At 62.3% G+C, this 17,072-nt stretch overlaps 1 protein-coding gene across 3 annotated transcripts; it reads right to left on the bottom strand.

Annotated features, from left to right (window-relative positions):
* Positions 1–265: 265 nt before the first annotated feature.
* SEPTIN4 (septin 4) lies at positions 266–16,595 on the bottom strand. Of its 3 annotated transcripts, none has more exons than XM_064165989.1 (12): positions 16,511–16,595; positions 9,754–10,053; positions 9,428–9,521; positions 9,221–9,307; positions 7,992–8,115; positions 7,663–7,797; positions 7,456–7,573; positions 7,028–7,129; positions 6,493–6,589; positions 6,028–6,190; positions 3,220–3,319; positions 266–2,476 (listed from the first exon to the last, which is right to left on the bottom strand). In XM_064165989.1, the coding sequence occupies exons 1-12, from the start codon at positions 16,511–16,513 to the stop codon at positions 2,417–2,419; spliced, it is 1,383 nt and encodes a 460-aa protein (XP_064022059.1). In that variant the 5' UTR covers positions 16,514–16,595; the 3' UTR covers positions 266–2,416. The 3 variants fall into 3 exon arrangements, with proteins under 3 accessions (XP_064022059.1, XP_064022057.1, XP_064022058.1); XM_064165987.1 differs by lacking the exon at positions 16,511–16,595 and adding an exon at positions 11,768–11,896; XM_064165988.1 differs by lacking the exons at positions 266–2,476; positions 3,220–3,319; positions 16,511–16,595 and adding exons at positions 4,675–4,820; positions 11,768–11,896.
* Positions 16,596–17,072: the final 477 nt, after the last annotated feature.

The raw sequence follows: 17,072 nt of genomic DNA, 5'->3' as shown, positions 1-17,072 counted from the left end.
GAGCTCTATCTATAAGAATGTATAAACCTAGGCTCTGCTCAGCCCTCAGCAAGCACCTCTCTGCCCACCCTGCCAAGGGAGCTTCCTCGGTAAGAAAACAGCAAGGTTAAAAAAAGGAAAGCACTAAAGAGACCCTCTGGGACCCTGCCCCTAAGGTCCTTGCCCGGGGTGGGTCAAGGGACCCTCTGCCTGGCACAGGGATGTGAGTGGCACATGCTGGATGCTGCCCCAGCAGCCTGCAGCACTCACCCCACCACCCCCCCCAGCCTCATTCAAACACAGCCTCCCTCCCCCCCCTTCCTTGGTGCAAACCCAAGGTGAGCCCACCCAGGGGACCCCCAATCAGGTGGCCCTGCCAGGGAGGGGATGTCTCCATGCCAGCAAGCTGCCAGTGATCCTTCTGCTCCCCCTTCTGCCTCCACCTTGCAGCCTCAGTGTCCCCTTTCGTTTTTCACCCATACCCAGGGGGTGCAGGGAGCTGGGGGGGGGGGGGCTCAGGTGCAACTCCCAGAGGATGTCCTGTGACTGCTGGCCAGGAGGTGCAGGCCAGGGCTTGCCCGGGGGACACACAGCAGTGCTTTGCCGAGAAGAAACACAGCTGAGGACAGCCTGAGGGGGACACAGGGACATGACATAGGCGGATGGGGACAGCCTGGAGGGCACACACCACAGTGCCCTGCAGGGCAGCAGCACCCACGGGCACACGCCACAGTGCCCTGCAGGGCAGCAGCACCCACGGGCACACGCCACAGTGCCCTGCAGGGCAGCAGCACCCACGGGCACACACCACAGTGCTCTGCAGGGCAGCAGCACCCACGGGCACACACCACAGTGCCCTGCAGGGCAGCAGCACCCACGGGCACACGCCACAGTGCCCTGCAGGGCAGCAGCACCCACGGGCACACACCACAGTGCCCTGCAGGGCAGCAGCACCCACGGGCACACGCCACTGTGCCCTGCAGGGCAGCAGCACCCACGGGCACACGCCACAGTGCTCTGCAGGGCAGCAGCACCCACGGGCACACACCACAGTGCCCTGCAGGGCAGCAGCACCCACGGGCACACACCACAGTGCCCTGCAGGGCAGCAGCACCCACGGGCACACGCCACAGTGCTCTGCAGGGCAGCAGCACCCATGGGGACACGGGAGGGGATCATGGGCACACACCACAGTGCCTTGCAGGGCAGCAGCACCCACGGGCACACACCACAGTGCCCTGCAGGGCAGCAGCACCCACGAGCACACACCACAGTGCCCTGCAGGGCAGCAGCACCCACGGGCACACGCCACAGTGCTCTGCAGGGCAGCAGCACCCATGGGGACACGGGAGGGGATCATGGGCACACACCACAGTGCCTTGCAGGGCAGCAGCACCCACGGGGACACAGGAGGAGTTCGTGGGGACACACTACAGTGCTCTGCAGGGCAGCAACAGTGATAAGGACATCAGAGGGGAATATAAGGACACACTGCAGTGCTTTGCTGGGGACATCCTTGCAGGACATACTGATGCAGAGGCCAGGAAGCAGCACAGACAGGGACAACCTAGGGACACAGAGGGATACCACAGTCAAGCAGCACCAGGGGCTGAAACACCAGCGAGGGATGATGCTGTTGGCATGGGCTGGGACACACCATGGGCATGGGACAGTCATTATTGCTTTACAGGGACAACCTGAAGAGGGGACCCAGCCTCTGATTTGGGATTCAAGGGACTTCTTCTGGGCACTTGTGCTTTCCCAGTGCTCCCCACACCATGGCTGTCTCCCATCACACCCCTGAGCCTCCATCCCTCCTTGTACCGATGCTGACATGGGGATAACCAAGGGGCTGAGAGCCAGCTGCCACCCTGGCCAGGATGGTGGCTGTCCCTCCATCCCCTTAGCCACCTGCAGTCCCCAGGAACTGCTGCTCTCCCCGTGCCAGCAAAGGCCAGAGGAGAGCAACCCTGTCCCCCCACAGCAGGGCCCAGTCCCCCCTCCCTCCCCTCTTGCCTTAAGCCAGGGCTAAGCTGAGTGCAAAGGCTGTAAGCAGGCAGCCCGAGGTGACACGGGGACAAGGGGCACGACACGGGGCACAGGCTGGCTGCCGACTCTCCCCAGAGCTGTGAAGGAAACAGGGAAAGCCAAACCTCGGGGGACAAAGCAATCCACAGCCTGGAGGGGCTGGGAGGCAGCTGGGGCAGTGACCTGGCTGGGGCAGGGGACTGCCAGGCTGGGTGCCCGGTGCCCTGGCTGTCCCCAGTGGCTAAGGCGATGCCGCAGCAGCTTAAGGTGACGGTGCAGTGTCGGTACCGAGTGTCACAGCAGGGCTGGGGCGGGATGGAGCTGATGTAAACATTTCTGATCTGGGGGAGGGCCAGGAGAAGGAGGAGGAGAAGAAGGAGGAGGAGGAGGAGGATGGGGGAGGGGATGGCTAGTGAGAGTCCTTCATCTGCTTCTGGATCTTCTGCAGCATCTCCTGCATCCGCCGCAGCTGGAAGAAAGCAGAGCAGGGGTGGGGGTGGGATGCTGGCACCCTCCAGCCAAGCAGGCAACTTGACCCCTGAGTAGGCTGGGACCACCAAGAGCTGTGGGTTGGGAAGGTGGAGGGGAAAGAGTCAACTGCTCCCACCAAGAGCTGTGGGTTGGGAAGGTGGAGGGGAAAGAGTCAGCTGCTCCCACCAAGAGCTGTGGGTTGGGAAGGTGGAGGGGAAAGAGTCAACTGCTCCCACCAAGAGCTGTGGGTTGGGAAGGTGGAGGGGAAAGAGTCAACTGCTCCCACCAAGAGCTGTGGGTTGGGAAGGTGGAGGGGAAAGAGTCAGCTGCTCCCACCAAGAGCTGTGGGTTGGGAAGGTGGAGGGGAAAGAGTCAACTGCTCCCACCAAGAGCTGTGTGCTGGGAAGGTGGAGGGGAAAGAGTCAACTGCTCCCACCAAGAGCTGTGTGCTGGGAAAGGGAGGAGAGGTGCAGAACCCCAGAATGCATCTGCCTGGAAAGGACACTCAAAGGTCATCTTGTCTAACCCCCCCCCCCCAGCCACCAACCTAAAAGCTGTGTGCTGGGCGGTGAGGGGAACCCTCTGATGCACCTCCAACACCCCCTCACTGCAGCCTGAGGAGCAGCAGCTGCTGAGATGCAGCAGGAGGGGTGGCCCCATGTGGCTGGGCCATGGCTGGGGCTGGGGCTGGGGATGTGATGAGGGTGGTCAGGGGGGCTCAGCTGCCCCCCCCGCACTCACCTCCTCGTCCTTCTCCCGGATGAGCTTCTCCGTCTCCACATCGGGCACCGGGGGGATGACAGGGATGGGGAAGTCTGTCCCACTCTCTCGTGTCAGCTTGCTGTGGGCAGAGAGAAGAGCTAAGGAGGTTCCCTCAGCACTGCCAGTCCCCGTGGGGGACATTTCCTCATGGGTGCTCCAGCCCTGGAGACTTGAAGCCTCACAGGTACCCACCCTGAGCATCCTTGGCCAGGGCCATGCTTGGCCCTTTCTTGACAGGGGGACACACATAGGCAGCTCTGGGCATCCCCCCAAACCCTGGCACCCCTGGCCTGCTGCAAAACAATGTGAGAGGAGCCAGGGAGGCAGCAGCACAGCAAGGGGTGGTAGGGACCCCTAAGGGTGCAGGGCCCTGCCTGGGTGCTTTTTGCTGGGGTCAGGATCCTCTCACCCAACGTTTTCTGTGCTATTGAACTTGGCATCTCCCTCTTCTCTCACAGCCCTATTGTAGGGCAGGCAGCCTGCTGCCCCACCAGCCTCGGGCATGCTCCACATCCCTTTCCCCAAGCTCCTGCTCCTGCTCAAGCCCATCCCTGCTGGAGGGAGCTGCCGGCATCCCCTCGGGGCCACCGCAGCGCGCAGGAGCGCAGCTGTCCAATCGATGGCATCTCCCATCGCCGGCTTCTCCCCTGCCCACAGCTGCGGGGAGGGATCTGCTGGATCCCTATGGAAGCCACACACTGCCCCAGCGGGTGTCCACGTGGTCGTGGCACTGCCACCACGGCTGGCAGAGGTCATGCGTGCTGCCACGTGCTGCCACCCGGTGCCACCGCCGGGCAGCCTCTCTGCAGGCAAAGGGGTGATGAACAGGGCGGATGTCGCAGGGCTGCGGGGGTCCCCTTGTGCCTGAGGGGCTGTGCCAGCGTGCCATGGCAAGAGGATGGCTTTGGGCCACGTTTTGAGCTGCTTTGCAAGTCGCTGCCCGTTGTCACGGCTCCTCACCGTAGGGGGACCCAGAGGGGAGCACATCGAGCTCCTTCCATCCTCGGCAGCCAGGCAAGGCTTGAGCTGGGCATTGGCAATGAGGCAAGGAGCTTCACCAGCACAGGACAAGCTGCCTTCCCATGAAAGGCTCCGAGGTTTTCCTACTGCTGCCTTCTACACCCCAAAATCACATCCCCTGGGAGGGCAGCAGGAGGGGGGTGCCCATCCTGCAGCCCTCCCCTTGGGTAGCCTTTGGCAGGGATGAATCCTGGTGCCACCAAACGGTGGCATGCCTCCCCTACACCACTTCTCCTGGGTGAGCTGGGGTGATGCCACCAGCACACAGCATCCTCTTGGCACTGCCCAATGGTGCCAGCATCCCAAGGGCAGCTTGTGCGGGCAATGAGTGGGTGGGTGGCCACAGGGCCAGGACTCCCCAAGAGTGGCTGCCTGGCCCTTGCGTGGGCACAGAAGGACCAAGACAGCATTGGGTACCAGCAAGTACTTTATGTAGGGGCCAGGGGGTGGGGCAGGGGGGAGGAAGGAAGGTGGTAGGGGCCCAGGGTGGCCCTGGCCAGATCCCGGCTCAGTCGGAGCAGCAGCCGGCACAGCACAGCCTCAGCACGCAGGGACGCCGCCTTCGGAGGCACGGACAGAGACACCAGCTTAGAGGCACCTACAGCCACCAGCAGCCCCTCTGCTCAGCCTCTCCCCACCCACCCTGCTCCTGCCCCGCCCCCTCCCACACTGCTCCGGACCCCAGATGGAGGTCCCTCAACTAGGGACTCTGCTTTGAAGGACTCCCCCTAGCATCTTGGGGTGGCTAAAGAGAATGTGACTGCCAGGAAACCAGCTGGCACTGGTGGCAGAGCCCCAGCATCAGCTCCTTGCTTGGCTCCTGCTCCAACCCTGGAGCTGGAAAGGACACAGGATTTTCCCCCTCACTGCTGGAGCATCTTCCCCTTCAGACAGACCCAACCCCGGGGGCAAAACACAGAATCTTTAGCTGACCCCACCAGGGTCCCCTTTGCTGCCAGAGAATTTTCCCCCACCCAACCAGCCAGCCCCAGCCATGGCAGGGACAGAGTCCCCATGACTGCTAGAGAATCTCCCCTCCAGTCAGGTTGGGGGACACACAAGGTCCTCATCATTGCTAAAGCATCCCACTCTAGCCAGGTTGGGGGTGACACAAGGTCCCCATCACTGCTAAAGCATCCCAATCCACCAGGTTGGGGGGATACAGGGTCCTCATCACTGATAGAGCATCCCAATCCACCAGGTTGGGGGGGATACAGGGTCCTCATCACTGATAGAGCATCCCAATCGACCAGGTTGGGGGGATACAGGGTCCTCATCACTGATAGAGCATCCCAATCCACCAGGTTGGGGGGGATACAGGGTCCTCATCACAGATAGAGCATCCCAATCCACCAAGTTGGGGGGATACAGGGTCCTCATCACTGATAGAGCATCCCCCTCCAGGCAGGTTGGAGTGACACAGGGACCCCATCAGTGACAGAGCATCCTACTGTATCCAGGCTGGGAACACACAGGGTCCCCATTGTTGCCAGAACACCTCCCCACCCTCAGCCAGCCCCAGCTCAGTGGCACAGGAAGGACCCTTCCCACCACCACACCAGGACCCCCCCACCGCACTGCCGACGTTTCCTCACCACATCACTCAGCAGGGACCTGCACACAGCCCCAGCCTCCCTCTCCGAGATCACTCACGATGGGCTGGGGTCACTCCAAAGAGAGAAGACACGCACACACACCCCCCCCAGCACCACCCCCCCCCTCCCCGCGCCCCTCCCCCAGCCCGACAGCCCTCTCCCAGCCCCGTACTTGCGGTTCCTCTCCTTCACCACCATGCGGGTCATGCTCTGGATGCACTGCGTGCGGTAGTTCTCGTAGTGGGTTTCCCGTGTCACGTCCTTGAGGTCCTGCATGTGGGTCCTCACCAGCATCGTCCGCAGCTTCACGAAGTCGCAGTGGGATGGGTTCTCCACTGCGGGGGAGCCAGGGGTCAGGGGGCCACAGCCAGTCCCCTCCCCCACACACCCCCTAACCTCCCCCTGCCCCAGGCTGAGCAGCATGGAGATGTGGCATGCGATGCTGTCCCATCCCTGAAGACACTCAAGGTCAGGCTTGGTGGAGCTCTCAGCAGCCTGCTCTAGTTAGGGATGTCCCTGCTGACTGCAGGGCAGTTGAATGAGGTGAGCTCTGGGGGTCCCTTCCAACCCAGGGCATGCTGTGCTGTCCCCATCCCCACAGGGCTGGTGGCACAGGGGCGGCACAGCCCAGCGTTACCTTCCACGATGCCCCAGGGGTACAGCCGCCCGCGGACACGCCGGCCCTTGGCCTCCACGATGGTGTTGCTGCCAATGACAGCGAAGGGGATGCTCTCCTGTAGGAGACAGCAGGGGTCAGCAGGGTATGGTCCTGCCCACCATGGCTCACGTCCCTCCCCCCCCACATCTCTGCTGTATCCAGCATCCATTCAGCAAGACACCCAGGAGATAGGGAGGTGAGACAGCAGGTATCATGGCATGAGCTTCTCAATCCCATCCTACCAAGCTGTGAGTGGCACATCCTGGGGTCTTGGTGGCATGCCCAATGTAGTGCATCACTATTATTTTTCTGGTCACAGCCAAAGATCTAATTTCTCTCATTAAAATATTCCAGTTAGCCTCAAACCAGCACACCCCACCATGCTGGAGCTGCTGGAGGGTTTGCATGGCCCCAGAAGGTCCAAGGGTACTCCAGGATGATAAGTTCTCCCTACTGGGATACTGGGAATGGGAAATGACTTTGAAAGGTCACCTCAAACCATTCAATGACTCACCTTCAGTGCCTGGTCCTGCAGCTTGAACTCCTCATCCTCATCTGAGTCACACTCAGGGAACTGGTAGATGCGGATGCCGTAGTGGTCAATCTCCTCCCGGATCTGGAAGCAGACAGCTCTGCTGAGCACAAGGCTCTGGCCCCTGGCAGTGTGGTGAGAAGCACCCACAAAAGCCCAGCTCCTGCAGGAATGCCCTATCTAGATGTCATGGACAGCCCCTTGCACCCTTCCAGCTCCCAGATGAGCACCAGGGAGGTGTCTCTTTGGTGGTCGCATGCTCTGCAGTGCTGTGAGCATGAAGGATGCTCCATGGCAAAGCCCAGGCAGGGGCTGGAAAGAGCCCCCAGCCAAGCAAAGACCCCAGTCCCCAAGGCAGTCCCTCCCCCAGGTACCCAGTGAGACGTCTCCAGGCTGCAGCCTGCCCTTACCTTGTTCTTCATGCGCTCCACCTCGGTGGGGGTCAGGGTGTCAGCCTTGGCCAGCACAGGCACGATGTTCACCCGCTGGTGCAGGGCTCTCATGAACTCCACATCCAGGGGCCGGAGGCTGTGGGGGGAGCCTGGTGAGCAGTGTCCCACCGTGCCCCTTCCCCAGCACCCCCCCATCCCAGCAGCACAGGCAGGGGCTGCCCATACCCGTGGCCGAAGGGTGAGATGAAGTAGATGCAGCAGTGGACGCGGTTGTCCTGGATGTTCTTGCGGTTGAGGCCACTTTCATCACGGAAGTACTGCTCAAACTGCTGGTCAATGTAGTCAGCCACTGGCTTCCAGCTGTGAGGGCAAGTAGGTGACCATCTGAATCCTTGGCCAGCACCCTCATGCCCTCCCTGCACCCCCAGCTCAACACTTCCCATGGCTCAGCATCACCTCAGAAGCTGCGGGCATCCCACTCTCGGAGCCGCTGGCACCCACGGTGGCGTTACCCAGCCCTGGAGACCCCCCAGCACCCCCTGCATGGGACTCACCACTCAGTGTTGTTGACAGCATCACCAAAGCCTGGCGTGTCCACGATGGTCAGGCGCAGCTTGACGCCCTTCTCCTCGATGTCCACCACGTGCTTGGTGATCTCCACTGTCTGCGTGATGCGCTCTGCGGCAGCAAGGAGCGTCCCCACAGGGGGGAACTCGGGGTGAGAGGTGTTAGGAGTGACATGGGGAGATGGATGCTGCAGCACCCAGGTGTCACCCCTACCCCAGGAAGCTGGGGCGGCTTTGCAGGATCAGCCTTGACGTGCACTGGGATTCAGCTTTAAGCTGGAAGAGGGGAGCTGTAGGCTGGATACTGGGAAGGAATTCTTTCCAGTGAGGGCAGTGAGACACTGGAACAGGTCTGTGGGACCCACAGCTGTGGGTCCCTGGAGGTATTCAAGGTCAGGCTGGATGAGGCCTCGAGCAGCCTGGTTTAGTGGAAGGTGTTCCTGCTCATGGTAGAGGGGGCTTGGAACTAGAGGATCTTTCAGGTCCCTTCCAAACCGTCTTAGGAACCTATGAATCTCCAAGCTATGCTCCCCACCCCCATCCACGTGGACGTGCACCCATCCCTGGGTGGCAGTCCCACCACTACCTCTATGACAGCTCCAGCAGCACAGGGAGCTACTGGGACTGAGCATCACTGTGTGAGCATTTTTGGCTGCCTGTACCCCCTACTTGTGACCCCATGGCTCCAGGACTGCAGGTGTCTCTTGCCTCCCAGGACCTCTCCATATCTCTGCAGCCCCAAAAACACTCCCGTTGCATCCTGTGTGTGGCCACAGGGGTCTGGTTTTTGCTCCAAGCAACGAGACCAAAGCAAACAACCTCCTCCAAACAATCCAAACAAGCCCTGAGGGTTTGGGCAAGTTCGGGCAATGCTCAGTCAAAGCCTGGCTGCAGCTGAGCCAGCTCTGTCCCCTGACTCCCCACTGCCCACAGCCTCCCAGAGCAGCTCCAGCAGACCCTCAACAAGCTGGGGCCTGTTTTCCCAACAGGAACAAAGTCCCCACGGGGGTTCCTTGTGCAGGGCAGGGGAAGTCTCTGCTGCCTTAAAGTGGTCCCAGTGTCACTGGGCAGCTGGCAATGTGCCTTGCAATGCTTCAGAGACCTGCCAGAGCCCAGTTGGGCAAGGGGAAGGGCTGCAGACCCTGGGAGTGGCACAGGGCTCTGCCACCTCCTCCAGGAGGCCCAGGACTCCCCACTGGGACTGTTGTCCTCCTCACCTTCAGCGTTCAGCAGCTTGCGGTCTCTGTACATGTCCGTCAGGAAGAGGCTGTTGACCAGGGTGGACTTACCCAGCCCAGATTCTCCTAGGGCAAGGGGGATAAGGGTAAGGGAGGGGAAGCTGATGCACTCCCACCCCACTCCAGGGATTTATGGGATCCAGAGTGGGGTCAACATTCCCCATAGCAGGCAGAGCCCCTCCATACCTGCCACCATGAGGGTGAAATCAAAGCCTTTCTTCACTGACTTCCGATGGACTTGGTTGGGCAGCGTGGCAAAGCCCACGTACTCCTTATCATCCTGTGGGCACAGAGGATGTGGGACTAGAGGACATCACCATCCCACTGCCCTCAGTCTGGCAGGACACCCCTTCCCCCCCCCCCCCCGAACCTCCTAAGGGATCCTCCAGGATTGGAGTGCTGTAGGATGTGGCCACCCATTGGGTTTGGAGAGTGGGAACATCCTCCAGCACGACTCCTGCAGCCCCTCACACCATGTCCCCTTCAGCCCTCCCCACGGACACGTCCTGCACCTCAGAGGAGTCGTAGGGGTCCAGCTGCCCCCAGGGGCTCCGTGGGCGGTTGGGGCTGGGGGGTGGAGGGGCCGCGATGTGCTGCTGGAAATCTGAGGGCCGTGCCCGGGAGAAGATCCTGGAGTCCCTTTCGTCAGCAGATTCCTCAGAGGGGACCCTGCCCACGCCGGGGGGGGGGTGGCCGGCCTCCCGCCGGCTCTCCGAGGGCTCCACCTTCCTGGGGCTGTCGGCCGAGGGGCAATCTCGCAGGAACTGGGTCAGCTCAGCCTCCTCCGAGTCCTCCTTCAGGAAACGCTTTATCTGGGGACCAAGGAAGGAGATAACAGCGATGGTGGCAGGGCCAGCTCGAGGTGGCATCACCCACCTTAGCATCACAAGTCCCCCCAGGCTGCAGCAGCCAGGCACATGCACCCCAAGGATGGCAGGGATGGAAGGAGAGGGAGGACTGGCCACCACCCTGGGGTCAGCCGAGGGGGTGGCAGTGGGGACAGCCATGGTCCCATGCACCCTGGGCGCTTACGGCGTGTGGCACAGGGACAGCAGCCAGCTCCTGGCACTCCGAGAGACAGAGACCTTTCCCCTGGGCACCCTGCCGCTCCTCAGGGTCTTCTGGGTTAGCCAGGACACTCACACAGCCCATGGCCTGCCAGGACGACAGGGAGGGGGTGCCAGGGAGGAGGGAGAGACACCAAGAAGAGACAAGGAGTGGAGGAGCTGGCAGGAGGGCCGAGCCCAGTGGGGAGGTAGATGGTGGGCAGGTGTCTGCCTGGGCACCCCCACCTGCCCACTCACAGGGGTGATGGCACAAGGGACTCCCATCCCTGCAGGATGGGACCTGACCCACGGCCATCCTCAGCCTCAGGTGCCAAAGGGCTACAAACCCTCTGGCCGTGCCCTCACCCGCACCAGGACCCCGACACTCCCTCACCCCAGCTCTGCCCATCCCAGAGCTGGTGCAGGCAGTCAGCCCCAGCAGGGATCTGAGGGGCCAGGCACAGTGGTCCCCAGGCTGGTGGCCCTGTGGGGTGGCGGGGCTGGGATGAGGGACAGGGAGGCTGGGGCTGGGATGGTTCCACATCCTGTTTACAAGCACTGCTGGGAGGAGACGCGTTCCCAAGGGCACGTCCGGCAGCGGGTCCCGCAGGAGCAAACCCTCCTGCCAGCGGGCACCAGAGTCCCCCACTGCCTCACCGGGGCAAGTGCCAGCTGACTTCAGCCCTATGGGCAAAAAGAGACACGCACACACCCCCAAACGACGGGCACGCAGGGTGTGGGGAAGCCTCCAACTCTGCAGGCTGACATCTAGGGGTCAGTGCCCCCCCCAGACCGGCGCCCTGAGGCGAGAGCCCTCCGTGGGCACACGTGTCCTGCGCCATCCCGTGTGCCCGCTCCATCGGCGGGGCGCAGCCGTGCCGGCGGCAAGGCGACGCGCACCGAGCAGCGGGCTGGAAACAAGGTCACGGCGCCGGGGGGCTGCGCTCGCACGCCTGCCCCCGCTCCCCGCTGCCGCCGCAGCCACCGACGGGCACTGCGGGACACTGTGCCGGGCTGCGAAAGGCAGCAGGTGCCCCCCATGGTGTGGGCTGCGAGGCTCCCGTGTTCCACTCTCTGCCGCACAGCATCCTCTTCCTCACCGACCCTAACCCTGGAGGGGGGCTCAGCACTAACCTCCAGCACAGCACAGCACAGCCTGGGGCCCCACAGAGATAGGATACTGCTGCCGGTGCCGCCACCACCACCACCCAGCGCTCTCAGCCGCATCCCACGGGGCTGCAGCCCTTTGGGGCTCCCCTCAGTCCCCACCTCGGTGAAGCTGATTGCCTCGGCGATGATGCAGAATGAGGTGAGGGGGATGCAACAGATCCTCGAGGGTCCTGCAGCAAGCACAGCCCCCAGCAAGGCCACCCCAGGAATAGAGCATCCGCTCTGACCCCAAAGCACTGGGGTGATCCGGGTCCCCCCTGCCTGTCTGCCCCCTCTCTCACCCCACCAGGGAGGGACGCTGCGCCCGTACCTCTCTCCCAGGCTGTAGCTCGGTGGTGGCCATGGCAGAGCCGGTGTCACCCGTGGCCAGGAGAAGATGCGGAGCGAGCGGCACCGGCTGTGCCGAGGGCTGGGGAGCGAGCATTAGCATAACTCCACCCTGGGCAGGCACCGTGGCACCCAGCAGCCAGGCACAGTCCCTGTGGGTGCTGGGGGCAGGACCAGCGCGGGGGACACAGGAGGGGAGAGGGAGACCATGGCAGAGTCAAACCCAGCTCCTGTCCAGTTACTGAGTTGTCAAGCACCAGCAAAGCACTGCTGGCCAGGGAGGTGGAGGAGCAAGTTCTGGGGAGATGGATGACCACTACCAACAGCACCGCCACTGCCACCAGCGTCAGCTCCCCTGAGCTGAGCACACAGCTGCCTACAGCCCAGGAGGACATCCAGCCCTTGGAAATACCTCTATTACAGGGCAAAAAACCTCCTCCATCACAGAGCAAAAAAAATCCTCCACAGAACACCAGGATCTTTCCCACTCCCCACCCTGGAGCCTCTCACAGCCACCCCAGCAGAGCCTCTCAGCCTCTTTGAGAGGAGAAACTTGGTTTCCCTTAAAAGACTGCTTGAAAACTCAGCAACTTTGCACCTGAAAGTTTCCCAACAAGGCTCCAAATCACTGCTGGGGCCGGGCCTGATGGGTCCAGCTGGGAGGGAGCCACCCCTGGGCTGAGAAAAGTAAGGATGATGCCCACCACAGGGAATCCTTTCAGGTTCTGCAGTAGTTCTGCCTCGGCTTCCCTGGCTCAGCAAAAGGAGGCAAAGAGTTAACAGTGCCCCAGGAGGAGCCGAGGGTAGGATCGAGGTCACAGGGGATGGTGATTCACCTTGATGCATGTCAAGATGCATCAGAGCAGCTGGGTTGACCCTGGCTGGATGCCAGGTGCCCACCACAGTCTATCGCTGTCCTCCTCAGCTGGACAGGGGAGAGAAAAGAGAAGGAAAGGCTCTCGTGGGCCAAGATAGGGACAGGGACAGCAGCCACAGGTTACCATCATGGGCAAAACACATCTAACCTGGGGAAATGTGGTTTAGTTTTTACAGGGTAATGAGAAATAAACTCAACTCTTAAAACCCCTCCCCCCCCACCTCTCCTTCCTTCCCAGGCTCAGCTTCACTCCCGGTTCTCTGCCTCCTCCCTCCCAGTGGCACTGGGGGTGGGGAATGGGGAGTCGTGGTCAGTTCATCACACTGCAGACTCTGCTGTCCTTCCTCCTCAGGAGGAGGACTCCTCACACTCTTCCCCTGCTCCAGTGTGGGGTCCCTCCCACGGGAACCAGTCCTCCATGAACTTCTCCAGCCTGAGCCCTTTCTTCATGAACTGCTCCTGTGTGGGACTCTTCCACAGGAGTCAGTCCTTCAGGAACAGACTGCTCCAGTATGGGTCCCTTGCAGGTCCTCAGGTCCTGCCAGGACCCTCCTCCAGTGCAGGCTTCCCACAGAGTCACAGCCTCCTTCTTCTGGTGCCTGGAGCACCTCCTCCCCCTCATTCTTCACTGACCTTGGTGTCTGCAGAGTGGTTTCTCTCTCACCTCCCTTGTTCTCCCACTGTAGCTTTCCCCCATCTTAACTACATTGCCCCAGAGGCACTGCCACGGCTGCTGATGGGCTTGGGATTGGCCAAGGTCAGTCTTGGAGCTGGCTGACAACGGTTCTGTTAGACACTGGGGAAGCTTCTAGCACCTTCTAACAGAAGCCACTCCTGTACCTCTGCCACCACCAAAAGCTGGCCACACAAACCAAGTAGAGCAGCTCAGGCACAGAGCCAGGGTTGGAAGGGCTGCATTCACCAAGGAGCCAAGACACATCAGCTGGTGCTGGGACAGGTGCAATGAGCTGTGGCCTTGCTGGACATGAAGAGCTGCTTGGATGCTTCTGTGCCAGTCACCAGCATCTCTAGGTCCCAACCATGCTCCTAACTTCAGCAATAAATCTACCCTAACCCAGCTTTGAGACAATCCAATTCCAGCAGCAGAGACCCTGCTATCCTGATCCTGCTTCAACTGTCCCTACACAGCCCAGGCACAAAACTGTGCCACCATCCCGAGCAGACAGCACACCTAAGGGACCTCCTCGACGGCATTGCAGCCCCCTTCCCCCCATAGAACCATAGAATGGAGATGGAAGGGATCTCTGGAGCTTGAGTCCAACCCCCCTGCCAAAGCAGGGTCACCTAGAGCAGCGACACAGGGACGTGTCTGGACGGCTCTTGAAAGTCTCTAGAGAAGGAGACTCCACAACCTCTCTGGGCAGCCTGCTCCAGGGCTCCAGCACCCTCACAGCACAGAAGTTTCTCTTCATGTTGAGGTGGAGCTTCCTGGGTTCCAGTTCGTGTCCGTTGCCCCTCGTCCTATCACAGGACACCACTGAAAGAGGCTGGCACCTTCTTAAACACCCACCCCTTCAGATAGTCGTAATCACAAGCTGCAGCACCCCGCCAGGCCCTTCGGCACCCCGAAAGCCACCCCGCAGCCCCGCTCTCACCGCTTCCCAACCGCCGGAGCCCGCAGTCCCTCCAGGAGGGGGGGGTTTAAGGCGGGCAGCGCCGGGGGCTGCACCGGTGCCCCCGTAAGCGGATTACACGCCCGGCTGCGCCCGAGCCGGCACTCAGCGCTGCGGCTGTCACCGGCCCGGCAGCTCCAGCGAGGTGGCACAAGAGCTGCCTCGTCCCCGCCTGTCGCACCGCATCTCACCTTCCCCACGCAGTGACAGCCCGAGGCAGAGCGGGGCACGGGGCCACTGGGTAAAGCCTGAGCTGGGAAAACCCTGACTGCCCGTGAGGAGCTTGCCGCCTGGCACAGTGTGCCCATGGGATGTGTTTTTCCCAGCCTGTTTCTGCAGGGAAAAGGAAGGGAGTGTCCCAGTAAGGTGCTGGGCCAGTCAAGGTGGCTCTAGCCCATAAAGGTGACACCCCGATGTGCCACGCATGGCACAGCAAGGTAGCTGAGCATCCCAGTTACAAACACCTGTCCCAAGCTCCACGGGGGACAAGGGCATGGTGCCCCCCACCAAAGCCCAGCTCTCCTGGGACCAGCCTGGCTTTTCCCAAGAGCAGCTGGCACCCGCTCCATGCCTGCTCCCATCTGTGTTCAGATGCACAGGATGCTTCCATTGGTGTGCTGAAACCAGAGTTTCCTATCAGAGTGCTCCTCTCACCCCACCTGCAGCGCTCCACTGGGGAAACTGAGTCTAGCAGGAGGAGCAGGGTGCCCCGGGGACGCAGAGGCAAGCAGTGGCACAGGGCTGGGCCGGCTGTCAGCACCAGGTAGGCAAGCACACAGGATGAGAGCCTTTTCAAACATCCCTTGGAGCTCCAGCCCCTTTCCTGCAGGGAACCCTTCAGCTTGAAGGATCTGGAGGCACCAGTGTGTGGACACTGGGATGGGACCATGTGTGGTTAGCTCCCCACCGGTGACAGGGTGGACACAAGGCAGAATCTCAGCAGGTGGGGATGGCCGAGAGGATCCTGCCCACTACGAGTCAGGAGCAGAGGCTGAGGGGGACCATTGCTCATCCTGATTCACTGGGCAAGCCTGACACCAGTGCCACATCCCTTTGTCCCCACAGTGAGCACTTTGGGGACAAAGGGATGTGGCCCTGGTGTCAGGGGCATCAGTTTCACGTCTGTGGGTGCTCGTGGCTTGAGCCAAACCCACCTCCATCCCCAGCTCACCCCACATCCACAGGAGCCCAGCTGCGCTCCAGTTCCCAGCTACAGCTGTCATCCTCCCCCTCAGATGTCCCCAAGCCTGGATCCATCTGTCCCCAAGGCTATGGTTTGGAGCCTTTCAGGAAGGGGCTCACGGAGCTGGTTGCAGCAAGCTGGGCAGCTGCTCCCTGGTTCCACTGTGTGCTGCTCCAGAGGAATGTGCCGGTCCCGTTCCCACGGCAGCTGCCAGGGGAGGAAGGCCACCACGGTCCCCACCAAGGGCACTTGTCCCGGCGGCCACAACACCGGTGCCACGCGGGCCACGGCCACAACCCTCCGTCTTCATCCCCACCCTGGGGCATGGCAAGTGCCTCAAGGTCCCGGTGGGGACGTGGCCCTGAACAGTGACTCCTGGGGACCTGCCACCAGCAAGTAGGACTGAGGAGGACGAGCAGGGCAGGGCAGGCTCCGGGGGCGGGGGGCAGTAACGGCTCCGGACCCCGCCAGTAACGGCAGAAGCGGCTCCACAGCGCGACCAGGCTCCCTGTGATCGTCCCCGCAGGCGGGCCCGGCCAGCCTGGCAGTGCCACCGCAGACCGGGGGACTTGCCAAGGCGCTGCTGTTTGAGCGATGCTCTGCTCGAGCTACCTAAGTGCAGCTGCCCACCTCTCCCCACGGCAGGGCCATCACGGGGGACACGCAGGCACACGCAGCTGCGGCTCGCAGGCAGCGTCGCCCCGGTGCCAGGGTAAGGGGCAGCAGGCATGACGTCCCGTTGTACCCCCGCCCTCGACTATGTCTCTCAATGCCAGTTTCAGGACGACGCTGCCCAGCGGGGCCCGGGCAGGTGCTGCCGCACCGCCTGTCCCTGTCCCCCGCCTCCGCCCCCCCCCCCCCCGCCCCGCTGCGGCACCGGCAGCCCCGGCCCGCTCCGCCCCCGCCGCACCGTCACCTTCACGGAGGGCAGCGGGATGCGGGAGCGGGGCCGGTTTGCCGCTGCCGTGCGGTGCAGCCCGGGGCGGTGCGTGTCGGTGTGCCACTCCGTCCCCGGCGCTGCACCGGCCTTACCATGGCTGCGGCGCCGGGCGCCGTCCGGGAGCAGCGGCTCCGAGCGGCTCGGCCGGGCCCCGCCGCCGGGATTAGTAGAAATAGAAGCGGCGGGGGCGGGGGCGGCCCGGGGCGGAGCGGGGCGGGGCGGGGGCGGCCGCTCGGCATCACCGGGAGCAGCAGCATCGGTACTGGTACCGGCACCGGGCACGGCGCTGACATCATACGCCTGGCACCCAGCATCAGTACTAGGCGCTGGGATCGGGCACCGAACGTTGAGCACGGGCACTGGGACCGGACACCGGCACTGGCATCGCACACCTGGCACCCAGCACCAGTGCTGGGCACTGGAACTAGGCGCTGGACACTGGGCACCAGCACTGGCATCATACACGTGACACCCAGCAGCAGTATGGAGCACTAGGACCGGGGACCGAACACAGGGCACCAGCACTGGTATCACCATTGGACGCTAACGGCAGTGTTGGGCACTGGAACCAGCATCAGCACTGGGCACTGACAGCACCACCAGCGATACTACCAGGCACCCGGATTGGGCATCGGCACTGGCATCATACACCTG

Source organism: Pogoniulus pusillus, chromosome 27 (assembly GCF_015220805.1).
Source record: "Pogoniulus pusillus isolate bPogPus1 chromosome 27, bPogPus1.pri, whole genome shotgun sequence".
In the NCBI taxonomy this organism is placed as follows: domain Eukaryota; kingdom Metazoa; phylum Chordata; class Aves; order Piciformes; family Lybiidae; genus Pogoniulus; species Pogoniulus pusillus.
This window is presented reverse-complemented; position numbering and strand designations above follow the sequence as displayed.